The sequence below is a fragment of the Mustela lutreola genome, chromosome 3 (assembly GCF_030435805.1).
Source record: "Mustela lutreola isolate mMusLut2 chromosome 3, mMusLut2.pri, whole genome shotgun sequence".
Taxonomy (NCBI): domain Eukaryota; kingdom Metazoa; phylum Chordata; class Mammalia; order Carnivora; family Mustelidae; genus Mustela; species Mustela lutreola.
This window is the reverse complement of record NC_081292.1, coordinates 197,992,967-198,007,747: the sequence shown is the minus strand read 5'-3', so window position 1 is coordinate 198,007,747 and position 14,781 is coordinate 197,992,967. Positions and strand designations below refer to the sequence as shown.

Below are 14,781 nucleotides of genomic sequence, written 5' to 3'. Positions count from 1 at the left end.
GCTACTAACTACATTTTTCCAATTGCTGCTTTCTAAATGCACCTCAGTTTGAGAATCATAAATAAGTACTGGATGGATGGATGGATGTTTGGCTGGCTTTCTGGATGGATGGACAGATGGAGAGATGGATGACTGGAATCAGAAAGGCCTGGCTTAGAATCCTTGCTCTCCATTTTTAAACCTAGGCCACTCTTTTAACTTCGATGCAATAGTTCCTGTGTTAATAAAATGAAAATAATAGTGCCTACCTCATTCTCTTGATAACTAAAATACTTTTTGGAAACAGTGCCTGGGCACATAATAAACATTCAACAAACTGAGTCTCAAAAAAAAAAATAAATAAATAAAATCCAAAACTATGGGAAGACAGACCGTGGTGGGGAGGGGCCAGGTCCCAGCAAGTGGTGGAGCAATGGAGTACAAAATCTGAACTTTTAGAAGTCTGCTCCACTGAGGGACATCACTCCAGAGGCTAAGCAGGGGTGGAGCCCTTGTGGAGACAGGTGGTCTCAGCTCCTGCAGGGTCACAGAAGGATCAGGGGTTTCTGATTGTAGCAGAGCTTGCAAGTATCAGAGCAAGGAAGCCGGCTACAGAGGCAGAGCCGAGGAGTGAGCTCTCAGCCTGGGGTTACCTTAAATTGTGATCCACAGCACAGTCAGACCACTGCTCTTTGAGCAGGGACCCCACAAGTGGCAGATCCAGGGAGACCCACCTTCATCCACTGGAAAAGCGGAGCAGCAGGAATCTGCTGGGTTAGAGACTCCAAATGGGGCCGTGTGCCAGAGACAGAAATGCTTGGTCACAGGCTGGGTGAGCTCAGAGCGCAGCTGGAGACCAGGGAGACAGGAATGATTGAGCATTTCCTCTGAGGGTGCACTGAGGAATGGGGCCATGAGCTCTTGGCTCCTCCAGGCTAGAGATTGGGAGGCTGCCATTTTCATTCCCATCCTTCAGAGCTCTACAGAAAGCGTTCAGGAAGCAAAGCTCCTGAAAGCGAACTCAAGCAGATTACTTACCCTGGCCCCTGGCAAGAGCAGTGCAATTCCACCTTGGGCAAGGATATTTGAGAATCACTTCAACAGGCCCCTCTCCCAGAAGATCAACAAGAACATCCAGCCAAGACTAAGCTCACTGATCAAGCAGAACAATGGAAATCCAGAGAAGGGGAAAGCAAAATATGGAATTCATGGCTTTCACCCCATGATTCTTTAGTCTAGCAAAGTTAATTAGTTTTTTAAATTTTATTTTTCTCTTATTCTAATTTTTTTCCTCTTTCCTCTTTAATGTTTTTTTAACTACTTTATCTTAACAGTACCTTTCTAAAAAAAATCTTTTTGAATCTTCATTATTAAAGTCATATTTTATCCTTCATTGTGTCTAACTTTATTTTTTGTATACATATAGGGTTTTTTCTTTGAAAAAATTTTGGGATACAATTTCTTCCAATAGATTAACATATACCCTAACTTTAGCACAGGGCTTTGTTCTAGTCTCCAGCCTGAGCACATTCTCTAACCCCCCCCCCCTTTTTTTTCTTCTTTCTTTTTCCAAACAACTTATCAATTCCTCCTTTAGGATTCTTTTAAAAAATTTTTCATCTTTATAGTCATATTCCATCCCTTCATCATGTTTACCCTTATTTTTGTATATATATAGATAAGTTTTTCTTTCTTTAAAATTTTGGGAGGTAGTTTCCTTTTTAAAAATTTTTTTTTATTTTTTAAATTTATTTTCAGTGTTCCAGAATTCACTGTTTATGCACCACACCCAGTGCTGTGGACAGCACATATTGCAGGGAGGTAGTTTCTTCTAAGAGATCAAAATACACCCAAAATCAAGTGAGTGGCTCTGCTCTATTCACCAGTCTATCTATCTATCTATCTATCTAATTATTATTTTATATATATATAAATTTTTTTATAATGTGTGTGCACATACCTTTAAATTTTTTTTTTTTAATTTATTTGTATCCCCTTTCTTTTTCCCACAATTTGGGATCTCTTCTGATTTGGTTAGCGTACATTTTTCTGGGGTTCTGGGCACACTTTTAGTATTTTATTCTCTTGTTCATATATTCTTATCTGGATAAAACGACAGAAAAGGCAGAAAAACTCACCACACACAAAAAGATAGTACCGAAGGCTAGGGACCCAATCAATATGGACATTGGTAATATGTCAGATCTAGATTTCAGAATGATGATTCTCAAGGTGCTAGCAGGGCTCGAAAAAGGCATGGAAGATATTAGAGAAAACCTGTCTGGAGAAATAAAATCCCTTTCTGGAGAAATAAAAGAACAAAAATCTAACCAAGCTGGAATCAAAAAAGCTATTAATAAGGTGCAATACAAAAATGGAGGCTCTTACTGCTAGGATAAATAAAGCAGAAGATAGAATTAGTGATTTTTAAAAAATGACAGAGAGTAAAGAAGTTGAGCAAAAGAAAGACTACAACTACTGGACCATGAGAGGAGAATTTGAGAGATAAGTGATACCATAAGATGAAACAATATTAGAGTAATTGGGATTCCAGAAGAAGAAGAAAGGGGGGTCAGAAGGTATATTGGAGCAAATTATTGTAGAGAATTTCTCTAATATGGCAAAGGGAACAAGCATCAAAATCCAGGAGGCACAGAGAACTCCCATCAAAATCAATAAAAATAGGTCCACATCCCGTCATCTAATAGTAAAACTTAACAACTCTTAATGACAAAGAGAAAATCCTGAAAGAAGCCTGGGACAAGAAGTCTGTAACATACAATGGTAAAAATATTAGACTGGCAGCAGATCTACACAGAGACCTGGCAGGCCAGACAGAACTGGCATGATATATTCAGAGCACTAAATGAGAAAAATATGCAGCCAAGAATACTATATTCAGTTAGGATATCACTGAAAATAGAAGGAGAGATAAAAAGCTTCCAGGACAAACAAAAATGAAAAGAATTTGTAAACACCAAACCAGCCCTACATGAAATATTGAAAGGGGTCCTCTAAGCAAAGAGAGAGCCTAAAAAGAACACACCAGAAAGAAACAGACACAATATACAGTAACAGTCACCTTACAGACAATATAATGGCACTAAATATTTCTCAATAGTTACCCTGAATGTAAATGGGCTAAATTCCCCAATCAAAAGACACAGGGTATCAGAATGGATAAAAAAGAAAACAACAAAAGAACAAACCATCAATATGCTGTCTATATGAAACTCATTTTAGACCCAAAGACACTCCAGATTTAAAGTGAGGGGATGGAAAACAATTTACCATGCTAATGGACATCAAAAGAAAGCTGGGGTGGCAATCCTTATATCAGATCAATTAGATTTTCAGCCAAAGACTATAATAAGAGATGAAGAAAGACACTATATCGTATGCAAAGGATCTGTCCAACAAGATGATCTAACAATTTTAAATACCTATGCCTCTAACATGGGAGCAGTCCACTATATAAACCAATTAATAACAAAACCAAAGAAACACATTGACAATAATACAATAATAGCAGGGGACTTTAACACCCAGCTCACTGAAATGGACAGATCATCTAAGCAAAAGATCAACAAGGAAAGAAAGGCCTTAAATGACACACTGGACCAGATGCACATCACAGATATATTCAGAACACTCCATCCCAAAGCAACAGAATACACATTCTTCTCTAGTGCACATGGAACATTCTCCAGAATAGATCACATCCTGGGTCACAAATCAGGTCTCAGCCAGTACCAAAAGATTGGGATCATTCCCTGTGTATTTTCAGACCAAAATACTCTGAAGCTAGAACTCAATCACCAGAGAAAATTTGGAAAGAACCCAAATACATGGAGACTAAAGAGCATCCTTCTAAAGAATGAATGGGTCAACCAGGAAATTAAAGAAGAATTGAAAAAATTCGTAGAAACAAATGAAAGTGAAAACACAACTGTTCAAAATCTATGGGACACAGCAAAGGCAGTCCTGAGAGGAAAATATATAGCGATACAAGCCTTTCTCAAGAAACAAGAAAGGTCTCAAATACATAACCTAACCCTACACCTAAAGGAGTTGGAGAAAGGACAGCAAAGAAAGCCTAAACCCAGCAGGAGAAGATAAATAAGAAAGATCAGAGCAGAAATTTAAAAAAAAAAAAAAGTAGAACAAATCAACAAAACTAGTAGCTGGTTCTCTGAAAGAATTAATAAGATTGATAAACCCCTGGCCAGACTTATCAAAAAGAAAACAGAAAGGACCAAAATAAATAAAATCATGAATGAAAGAGGAGAGAAAACAACTAACACCAAAGAAATACAAACAATTATAAGAACATATTATGAGCAACTTACACCAGCAAATTTGACAATCAGGAAGAAATGGATGCATTCCTAGAGATGTATACACTACCAAAACTGAAGCAGGAAGAAGCAGAAAACCTGAACAGACCCATAACCAGTAAGGACACTGAAGCAGTCATCAAAAATCTCCCCACAAACAAGAGCCCAGAGCCAGACGGCTTCCCAGGGGAATTCTATCAAACATTTAGAGGAGAATTAATACCTATTCTCCTGAAATTGTTTCAAAAAATAGAAATGGAAGGAAAACTTCCAAACTCATTTTACAAGGCCAGCATTACCTTGATCCCAAGACCAAACAAAGACCCCATCAAAAAAAAAAAAAAAAAAAAAAAAAAAAAAAAAAAAGAATTACAGACCAATATCCTTGATGAACACAGATGTGAAAATTCTCACCAAAATACTAGCCAATAGGATCCAACAGTACATTAAAAGGATTATTCACCATGACCAAATGGGATTTATTCCTGGGCTGCAAGGTGGGTCCAACATCCCCAAATTAATCACTGTGATACAATACATTAATAAAAGAAAGAACAAGAACCATATGATACTCTCAATAGATGCTGAAAAGGCATTTGACAAAGTACAGCATCCCTTCCTGATCAAAACTGTTCAAAGGGATAGAGGGCATATACCTCAATATTATCAAAGCCATCTATGAAAAACCCACAACAAATATCATCCTCAATGGAGAAAAACTGAGAGCTTTTCTGCTAAGGCCAGGAACATGGCAGGGATGTCCACTATCACCACTACTATTCAACATAGTACTAGAAATACTAGCCTCAGCAATCAGACAACAAAAAGAAATTAAAGGCATCCAAATTGGCAAAGAAGAAGTAAAACTCTTACTCTTTGCAGATGATATGATACTATATGTGGAAAACCCAAAAGACTCCACTCCAAATCTGCTAGAACTTGTACAGGAATTCAGTAAAGTATCAGGATATAAAATCAATGCAGAGAAATCAGTTGAATTTCTATACACCAACAAGACAGAAGAAAGAGAAATTAAGGAGTTGATCCCATTTACAATTGCACCAAAAACCATAAAAGATACCTAGGAATAAACCTAACCAAAGAGGCAAACAATCTGTACTCAAAAAACTATAAAGTACTCATGAAAGAAACTGCAGAAGACACAAAGAAATAGAAAAATGTTCCATGCTCATGGATTGGAAGAACAAATATTGTGAAAATGTCTATGCTACCTAAAGCAATCTACACATTTAATGCAATCTCTATCATAATGCCATCCATTTTTTTCCAGAGAAATGAAACAAATAATCCTAAAATTTATATGCAACCAGAAAAGACCTCCAATAGGTAGAGGAATGTTGAAAAAGAAAGCCAAAGGTGGTGGCATCACAATTCCAGACTTCACGCTCAATTACAAAGCTGTAATCTTCAAGACAGTATGGTACTGGCACAAAAATAGATACATAGATCAGTGGGACAGAATAGAGAGCCCAGAAATAGACCCTCAACTCTATGGTCAACTAATCTTTGACAAAGCAGGAAAGAATGTCCAATGGGAAAAAGACAGCCTCTTCAATAAATGGTGTTGGGAAAATTGGACAACCACATGCAGAAAAATGAAACTGGACAATTTCCTTACAACACACATGAAAATAGACTCAAAATGGATGAAGGACCTCAATGTGATACAGGAATCCATCAAAATCTTGAAGGGAACACAGGCAACAACTTCTTTGACTTCGGCCACAACAACTTCTTTCTAGAAACATCACCAAAGGCAAGGGAAGCAAGGGCAAAAATGAACTATTGGGACTTCATCAAAATCAAAAGCTTTTGCACAGCAAAGGAAACAGTGAACAAAACCAAAAGACAACTGACAGAATGAGAGAAGATATTTGCAAATGACATATCAGATAAAGGGCTAGTATCCAAAATCCATAAAGAACATATCAAACTCAACACCCCAAAAACAAATAATCCAATCAAGAAATGGACAGAGGACATGAACAGACATTTCTGCAAAGAAGACATCCAGATGGCCAAAGGCCACATTAAAAGTGCTCTATATCACTTGGCATCAGGGAAATACAAATTAAAACCACAACGAGATACCACCTCACACCAGTCAGAATGGCTAAAATTAACAAGTCAGAAAACAACAGATGTTGACAAGGATGCAGAGAAAGGGGACCCTCCCACACTGATGGTGGGAATGCAAGCTTGTGCAGCCATTCTGGAAAACAGCATGGAGGTTCCTCAAAAAGTTGAAAATATAGCTACCCTATGACCCAGCAATCGCACTACAGGAATATTTACCCTAAAGATACAAATGTAGTGATCCGAAGGGGCATGTGCACTCGAATGTTTATAGCAGCATTGTCCACAATAGCCAAACTATGGAAAGAACCTAGATGTCCATCAACAGATGAATGGACAAAGAAGATGTGGTGTGTGTATACACACACACATACACACACACACACACACACACACACACAATGGAATACTACGCAGCCATCAAAAGAAATGGAATCTTGCCATTTACAATGACGTGGATGGAACTAGAGGGTATTATGCTGAGCAAAATAAGTCAATCAGAGAAAGACGATTATCATATGATCTCCCTGATATGAGGAATTTGAGAGGCAGAATGGGGGTTTTGGGGGGTAGGGGAGGAAAAAATGAAACAAGATGGGATCAGGAGGGAGACAAACCATAAGAGACTCTTAATCTCACAGAAGAAACTGAGGGTTGCCAGGGGAAGGAGGGTAGGGAGAGGGTGGTTGGGTTATGGACATTGGGGAGGGTATGTGCTATGGTGAGTGCTGTGAAGTGTGTAAGCCTGACGATTCACAGACCTATATCCCTGGGGCTAATAATACATTATATGTTAATTTTAAAAATTAGAAAAAAGAAAAGAACCAGAAGTCTATAGTTCCTTTAATGAATGAAGAGCCCCTCAAATTTTCCCTAAAATATTAATTCTATATAAGTGCTAATTAACTTATCCTAAGGTAATAACACTATGCCAAACTATAATGAGGCATTGAAAAACATTAATATATCAGTATGCTGTGACTACCATTTCAAGGCTATGATCTTAGTAATATTTTTATTAATTCACTGAAACTCCTATGAATCCCTATTGCCAGGTCAAAATGTAAAGGTCAGACTGTATTTCTAAATATTAAACCTTACTTATATATCTGATAAAGGTCTAGTACTCCAAATACAAAGAACTCTTATAACTGAACAATAAAAAAAAACCAATTTAAAATCAACAGAGGATTTCAATAAACATTTATCCAAAGAAGATATACAAAAGGTCAGTAAACACATGAAAAGATGTTCACATTATTGGTTATCAGGCAAATGCAAATCAAACCCACAATGAGATAACATTTCAAACCCACTAAGAGTTCTATAACTGAAACAAACAAAAAGGGAAAATAACAAGTTTTGGAGAAGATATGGAAGCTTCATACATTGCTAGTTAGATATAAAACTGTGCAGCCACTATAGAAAGCAGTTTGGTAGTTCCTGAAAAAGTTAAAGAGGAAACTACTATATTATCCAAAATTCCTCATCCTCAGTATAGACCCAAGAGAATTACAAATGTATGCTCACATAAAACCTGCATGGGAATGTTCGCAACAGCATTATTCATGAGAGCTAAAAAGTTGAACAACTCAAATGTCCAGCAACTAATGAGGATAAACAAAATGTGGTACATATCCATATAGTGGAATATTATTTGGCAGTAAAAAGAAACAAAGTGTTGACCCAGGGTACAATGGGGGTGATCCCTGAGAACACTATGCTAAGTGAAAGAAGCAAGTCACAAAAGAACCATATATCGTATCATTTCACTCAAATGAAATATTTAGAATAAGCAAATCTATAGAAACAAAGTTGACTGATTATTGTCTAGAGAACTGGGTGTCTGGGAGGTTTGGTTAAGGAGCGTGGAGTTTCTTTTGTGGGTAATGAGAATATCTGAAAATTGATCATAGCAATCGACATACATCTCTATGAATATAGTAAGGGCCACTGAATTGTATACTTTGGGTTTTTTCTTAAGATTTTATTTACTTATTTGACAGACAGAGATCACAAGTAGGCAGAGAGGCAGGCAGAGAGAGAGGCGGGGAGGCAGGCTCCCTGCCAAACAGAGAGCCCAATGCAGGGTTCGATCCCAGGACCCAGAGATCATGACCCAAGCTGAAGGCAGAGGCTTTAACCCACTGAACCACGCAGGTGCCCCTGAATTATATACTTTGAATAGGTGAATTACATTTTAACAAAGCTGTTCAAAAATCTTACAAATTATTAGTCAATATTTATCTAATGTCACATTACCAAAATAGTAAAGTACATGAGCCATGAATAGCATTTTATATGTTAAGAATAAGCAATATCTTATCACTTTTAATTATCACAATCTTTTTAAAATAAAAAGTATTAGAAGTTATATGTAGAGAATGAATTATGTTAATTACCTTAAGTTCTTGATGGGCCATTTTTGGGTTAAGAACTCCTTCTAAATAGTTAGCTTTTTCTATCCATGTGTTCAGATTTCTGTATTCTTTTTTCATTTTTTCCAGCCTAAAGAAATAAATGAGTTATACATTTAAAATGTGACAGAAGAACATATATGGTATGATTCACAAGAGGATACATTCAGTATGATCCACTTACAAAATTTTTCTTAGAGAGGCAAACCAGCAATATTTTGTTTAAGAATACAAAAGGAAAAGGAACCGTTACAACAGAAGTCAGGGCTGTAGTTACCTAAGGATGGGTTGGGGAGAAGATGGAATCTCACGAGGGCATACAAAACACATTTTTGCTATTGATGATGTTCTATTTCTTTCTTTTTTTAAAAAAAAGATATTTAAATTGCAGTTAAGATACAGTGTAATAAGAGTTTCAGTTTAGTGGTTTAGTACAGTTTAGTGGTTCAACACTTCCATACAACACCCAGTGCTCATCGCAACAGGTGTGCTCCTTAATTCCCATCACCTATTTAACCCTCCCCCCCAGCTCCCTTCTGCTAACCATCAGTTTTTTCTTTATAGTTAAGATGTTTCTTGTTTTGTCTCTCTTTAATCCTCCATGATCACTTCTTAAATTCCACATATGAGTAAGATCATATGGTATTTGTCTTTCTCTGACTGACTTATTTTGCTTACTCTAGCTCCATCCATGTTGTTGCAAAAGGCAAGATTTCTTTATCCATTCATCAGTCAGTGGACTTTTGGGCTCTTTCCATAATTTCTATTGTTACTAATGCTGCTATAAACAGTGAGGTGCATGTATCCCTTTGAATTATTATTTTTGTAATCTTTGGGTAAATACCTAGTAGTGCAACTGCTGGATCATAGCATAGTTCTACTTTTAACTTTTTGAGGGAACTCCATACAGTTTTCCAAGATGGCTTACCAGTTTGCATTCCCACCAACGGTGTAAGCTGTTAGTAAAGGGGAATAAATTCGCCTTTATTCCACATCCTTGCCAACACCTATTGTTTCTTGTGTTGTTAAATTTAGGCATTCTGACAAATGGAGGTGATATTTCATTGTAGTTTTGGATTTGTATTTCCCTGATGATGAGTGATGTTGAGCATTTTTCCATGTGTCTGTTAGCCATCTGTAGGTCTTCTTTAGAAGAGTATCTAATTCATGTCTTCTGCCCATTTCCTAACTGGATTATTTGGTTTTGGGGTGTGGCATTTGATGAGTTCTTTGTAGACTTTTGGATACTAACACTTTATCAGATATATGTCCTTTGTAAATATCTTCTCCCATTCAGTACATGGCCTTGTAGTTTGGCTGACTGTTTCCTCCACTACACAGAAATTTTTTATTTTGATGAAGTCCCAATTGTTTATTTTTGCTTTTGTTTCCCTTGCATCAGGAGATATATCTAGTAAGAAGGTGGTATGACCAATGTAATAGAGGTTACTGCCTCTGTTCTCCTCTAGGATTTTTTTAATGGGTTCCTGTCTCACATTTAGGTTTCTAAACCGTTTTAAATTTATTTTTGGGTACAGTTTTAAGAAAATGATTCAAGTTCACTCTTTTGCATGTTGCTGTCCAATTTTCCCACACTATTTATTGAAGAGACTATCTTTTTTCCATTGGATATTCTTTCCTGCTTTGTTGAAGATTAATTGACCATTTAATTGTAGGTTCATTTTTCCATTAATCTAAGTATCTGTTTTTGTGCTAGTACCATACTGCCTTGATCACTACAACTTTACAAGATAACTTCAAGTCTAGAATTGTGATGCTCCCAGCTTTACTTTTCTTTTTGAAGGTTGTTTTGGCTATTTGGGGTCTTTTGTGGTTCCTTACAAATTTGAGGATTGTTTGTTTTAGCTCTGTGAAAAATGCTTTTAGTATTTTATAGGGATTGCAATAAATGTGTAGATTGCTTTGGGTAGCATAGATATTTTAACAATGTTCATTCTTCTGATCCATGAGCATGGAGTATTTTTCCATTTTTTTTGTTTCATCTTCATATTCTTTCATCAGTGTTTTATAGTTTGAAAACAGGTACAGGTTTTTTACCTCGTTGGTTAGGTTTATTCCTAAGTATCTCATGATGGTTTCTGGTGCAATTATAAATGGGATTGATTCCTTGATGTCTCTTTCTGCTGTTTCATTATTGATGTATGGAATGTAACAGATTTCTGTATATTGATTTTTGCCTCCTGCAACTTTACTCAATTCATGTAGCAGTCCTAACAATTTTAGGTGGAATCTTTTGGATTTTCTATATAAAGTATCATGTCATCTGCAACTAGTGATAGTTGAACTTCCTTGCCAATGTGGATGCCTTTTATTTATTTTCATTGTGTGACTGCTATTGCTAGGACTCCAATATAGCAATATTGTATTTCTTTCATTTTTTTAAAAAAGATTTTGCTGTTTATTTGAGGTAGAGAGTGTACAAGTGAGTGAAGGGGCAGAGGGAGAGAGGCAGGGAGAGAGAATCTCAAGCAGACTCCATGCTGAGCATGGAGCCCCTTGCAAAGCTCAATCTCACGACTTTGAAATGATGACTTGAGCCAAAACAAGTCAGAAGCTTAACCCGAGCCACCCAGGTGTCCCAATGTTGTATTTCTTAACCTGAATCATAAATATCTAGGCATCAGTTTTATGTTTATTTAAGCTATATACAGTTTTAGAAGTTATTCAGTATATACACTGGTCTCATTATCTAAAGTGTTTATATATATATATATATATATATATATATATATATATATATATATATACACACACACACAATAAATTATCCAATATATACATGATATTTTCTACAACAGAACAAAAGAAAAAATAGGAATTTAGCTTCTGATCCAAGAAATTTCAAAAGGCTTTGGTCATCTTGGTTCTTTCCACAGTTTGGCAACTGTGGCCACTGCTGCTATGAACATTGGGGTACAGATAGCCCTTCTTTTCACTACCTCTGTATCTTTGGGGTAAATACCCAGTAGTGCAATTGCAGGGTCATAGGGAAACTTTTTTTTTTCATTCTTTAAGGAATCTCCACACTGTTTTCCAAAGTGGCTGCACCAACTTGCCTTCTCACCAACAGTTTAAGAGGATTCCCCCTTCTTCACACCCTTTCCAACACATATTGTTTACTGTCTTGTTAATTTTGGCCATTCTAACTGGTGTAAGGTGGTATCTCAATGTGGTTTTGATTTGAATCTCCCTAATGGCTAGTGATGATGAACATTTTTTCATGTGTCTGTTAGCCATTTTTATGTCTCTATTGGAGAAGTGTCTGTTCATGTCTTCTCATTTTTTGACATGATTATTGGTTTTGTGTGTGTTGAGTTTGAGGAGTTCTTTATAGATCCTGGATATCAGCTCTTTGTCTGTATTGCCATTTGCGAATATCTTCTCCCATTCCATGGGTTGCCTCTTTGTTTTGTTGACTGTTTCCTTTGCTGTGCAGAAGCTTTTGATCTTGATGAAGTCCCAAAAATTCATTTTCGCTTTTGTTTCCTTTGCCTTTGGAGCCATATCTTGAAAGAAGTTGCTGTGGCCGATGTCAAAGAGGTTACTGCCTATGTTCTCCTCTAGGATTCTGTTGGATTCCTGCCTCACGTTGAGGTCTTTTATCCATTTTGAGTTTATCTTTGTGTATGGTATAAGGGAAGAGTTGAGTTTCATTCTTCTACATAGCTGTCCAATTTCCCCAGCACAATTTATTGAAGAGACGGTCTTTTTTCCACTGTATATTTTTTCCTGCTTTGTCGAAGATTATTTGACCATAGATTTGAGGTTGCATATCTGGGCTCTCTACTCTGTTCCACTGGTCTATGTGTCTTTTTTGGTGCCAGTACCATGCTGTCTTGGTGATCACAGCTTTGTAAAGCTTGTAATCAGGCAATGTGATGCCCCCAGGTTTGTTTTTCTTTTTCAACATTTCCTTTGCAATTTGGGGTCTTTCCTAATTCCATACAAATTTTAGGATTGTTTGCTCCAGCTCTTTGAAAAATGCTGGTGGAATTTTGATTGGAATGGCATTGAAAGTACAGATTGTTAAAATGTATAGACATTTTAACAGTGTTTATTTTTCTGATTCAATGGCATGGAATGGTCTTCCATCTTTTTGTGTCTTCTTCAATTTCTTTCATGACTGTTCTGTAGTTCCTCGAGTACAGATCCTTTACCTCTTTGGTTAGGTTTATTCACAGGTATCATATTGTTCTTGGTGCTATAGATTCTCTAATTTCCCTTTCCGTATTTTCATTGTTAGTGTATAAAAAGCAACTGATTTCTGTATATTGATTTTGTATCCTGCCACATTACTGAATTGATGAATGAGTTCTAGTAGTTTGGGGGTGGAATCTTTTGGGTTTTCCATATAAAGTATCATGTCATCTGCTAAGAGAGAGAGTTTGACTTCTTCATTGCCAATTTGAATACCTTTTACTTCTCTTTGTTGTCTGATTGCTGTTGCTGGGACTTCTAATACTAAGATGCCCTTCAACCTACGAATGGATAAGGAAGATGTGGTCCATATATACTATGGAGTATTATGCTTCCATCAGAAAGATGAATACCCAACTTCTGTATCAACATGGACAAGACTGGAAGAGATTATGCTGAGTGAAATAAGTCAGAGAGAGTCAATTATCATATGGTTTTGCTTATTTGTGGAGCATAAGGAATAACACAGAGGACATGGGGAGCTGGAGAGGAGAAGGGAGTTGGGGGAAATTGGAGGGGGAGATGAACGATGAGAGACTGTGGACTCTGAAAAACAATCTGAGGGTTTTGGAGGGGTGGGGGTGGGAGCTTTTGATCTTGATGAAGTCCCATCAAGGGTGGGTGGTGGGTATTATGGAGGGTATGTATTGCATGGAGTACTGGGTGTGGTGCATAAACAATGAATTCTGGAACACTGAAAAGAAATTTAAAAAATAAAAATTTTTTTAAAAAAAGACTTTGGTCATCTAAAGATATAACCGACATGAATTAAATAGAAAAGAGGGCATGTTTTCCAATTCATTTCATGAGGACATTACTACCTTGATGATAAACCCTAATAAGGACATTATAAAAATAATATCATTCATTAACATAGATACAAATGTTAAAAATATAATTTTAATACAAAAAATCCAGTAATATAGAGAAAAGATAATATATTATGAACAAATTAGATTTATTCCAGGTATATAAGGATATTTTGACATTAAAATTAGAAAACATAAATACAATTTAACTGATTAAAAAAGAAACAGCATTTGGCAAAAATACAACATCTATTTGTGGTTTTAAAGAAATTTAGAAAACTGGAACCAAGTGGAATAATTTACTTAACGTGGTATAGCATATCTATATGTAAAAAACCTACATAATAAAATGTTCTTAACTATTAAATGCTAGAAGTGTAGCCTTTAAAGATCCTGAACAAAAACAAGGATGTTTACCCTTGCCATTTACATGAGACATTGACTGGCATGGTCCCAGAAAATTCTAGAAAGCAACTCATATTTTTAAACACCAAATGAAAACATTAATAGTGGGAGTTCTGTGAGGCTCAAGAGGCTTTCTAAACTATATCTCCTATTAAAAAAAATCAGGAAAATTAATTCCATATAAAACTGAGTAAGATAAAACTATCAGCGCCAAATTCCAGAGTAGTTATAAGAAGAAGAGAATAAGGAGCAGAAAAACAACCCTTGACTTTGAAAGCATGCAAGAAAAATACATGTAAAGTCAGTGAACACAATGGCAAGATGACTCACTGGGACCCATTTTGCTAAGAAGAAGGGATCAGCTGGTGACGCTACAGGAAGGAAATGAGAGCAGTAGCTGTCACTGTCGCTATGAGTCAGATAGGCAGAGGTTCTGCAGCTGGAGCCACTCTGTTTAAATATGGAAGCAGTTATGAGGATCCGGTTGTGTACTATTAGGCAAGACATTAAAGACATTTG

The 14,781-nt window shown here is 36.5% G+C and overlaps 1 protein-coding gene across 6 annotated transcripts in view; it reads right to left on the bottom strand.

Annotated features, from left to right (window-relative positions):
- C2CD6 (C2 calcium dependent domain containing 6) overlaps positions 1-14,781 on the bottom strand; it is a 125,382-nt gene that overhangs the window by 64,022 nt on the left and 46,579 nt on the right. For all 6 annotated transcript variants that reach the window (XM_059168401.1, XM_059168408.1, XM_059168402.1 and 3 more), the window contains one exon: positions 8,816-8,921. In XM_059168401.1, the coding sequence (XP_059024384.1) occupies positions 8,816-8,921 (106 nt within the window). The remainder of the gene's footprint in view (positions 1-8,815; positions 8,922-14,781) is intronic.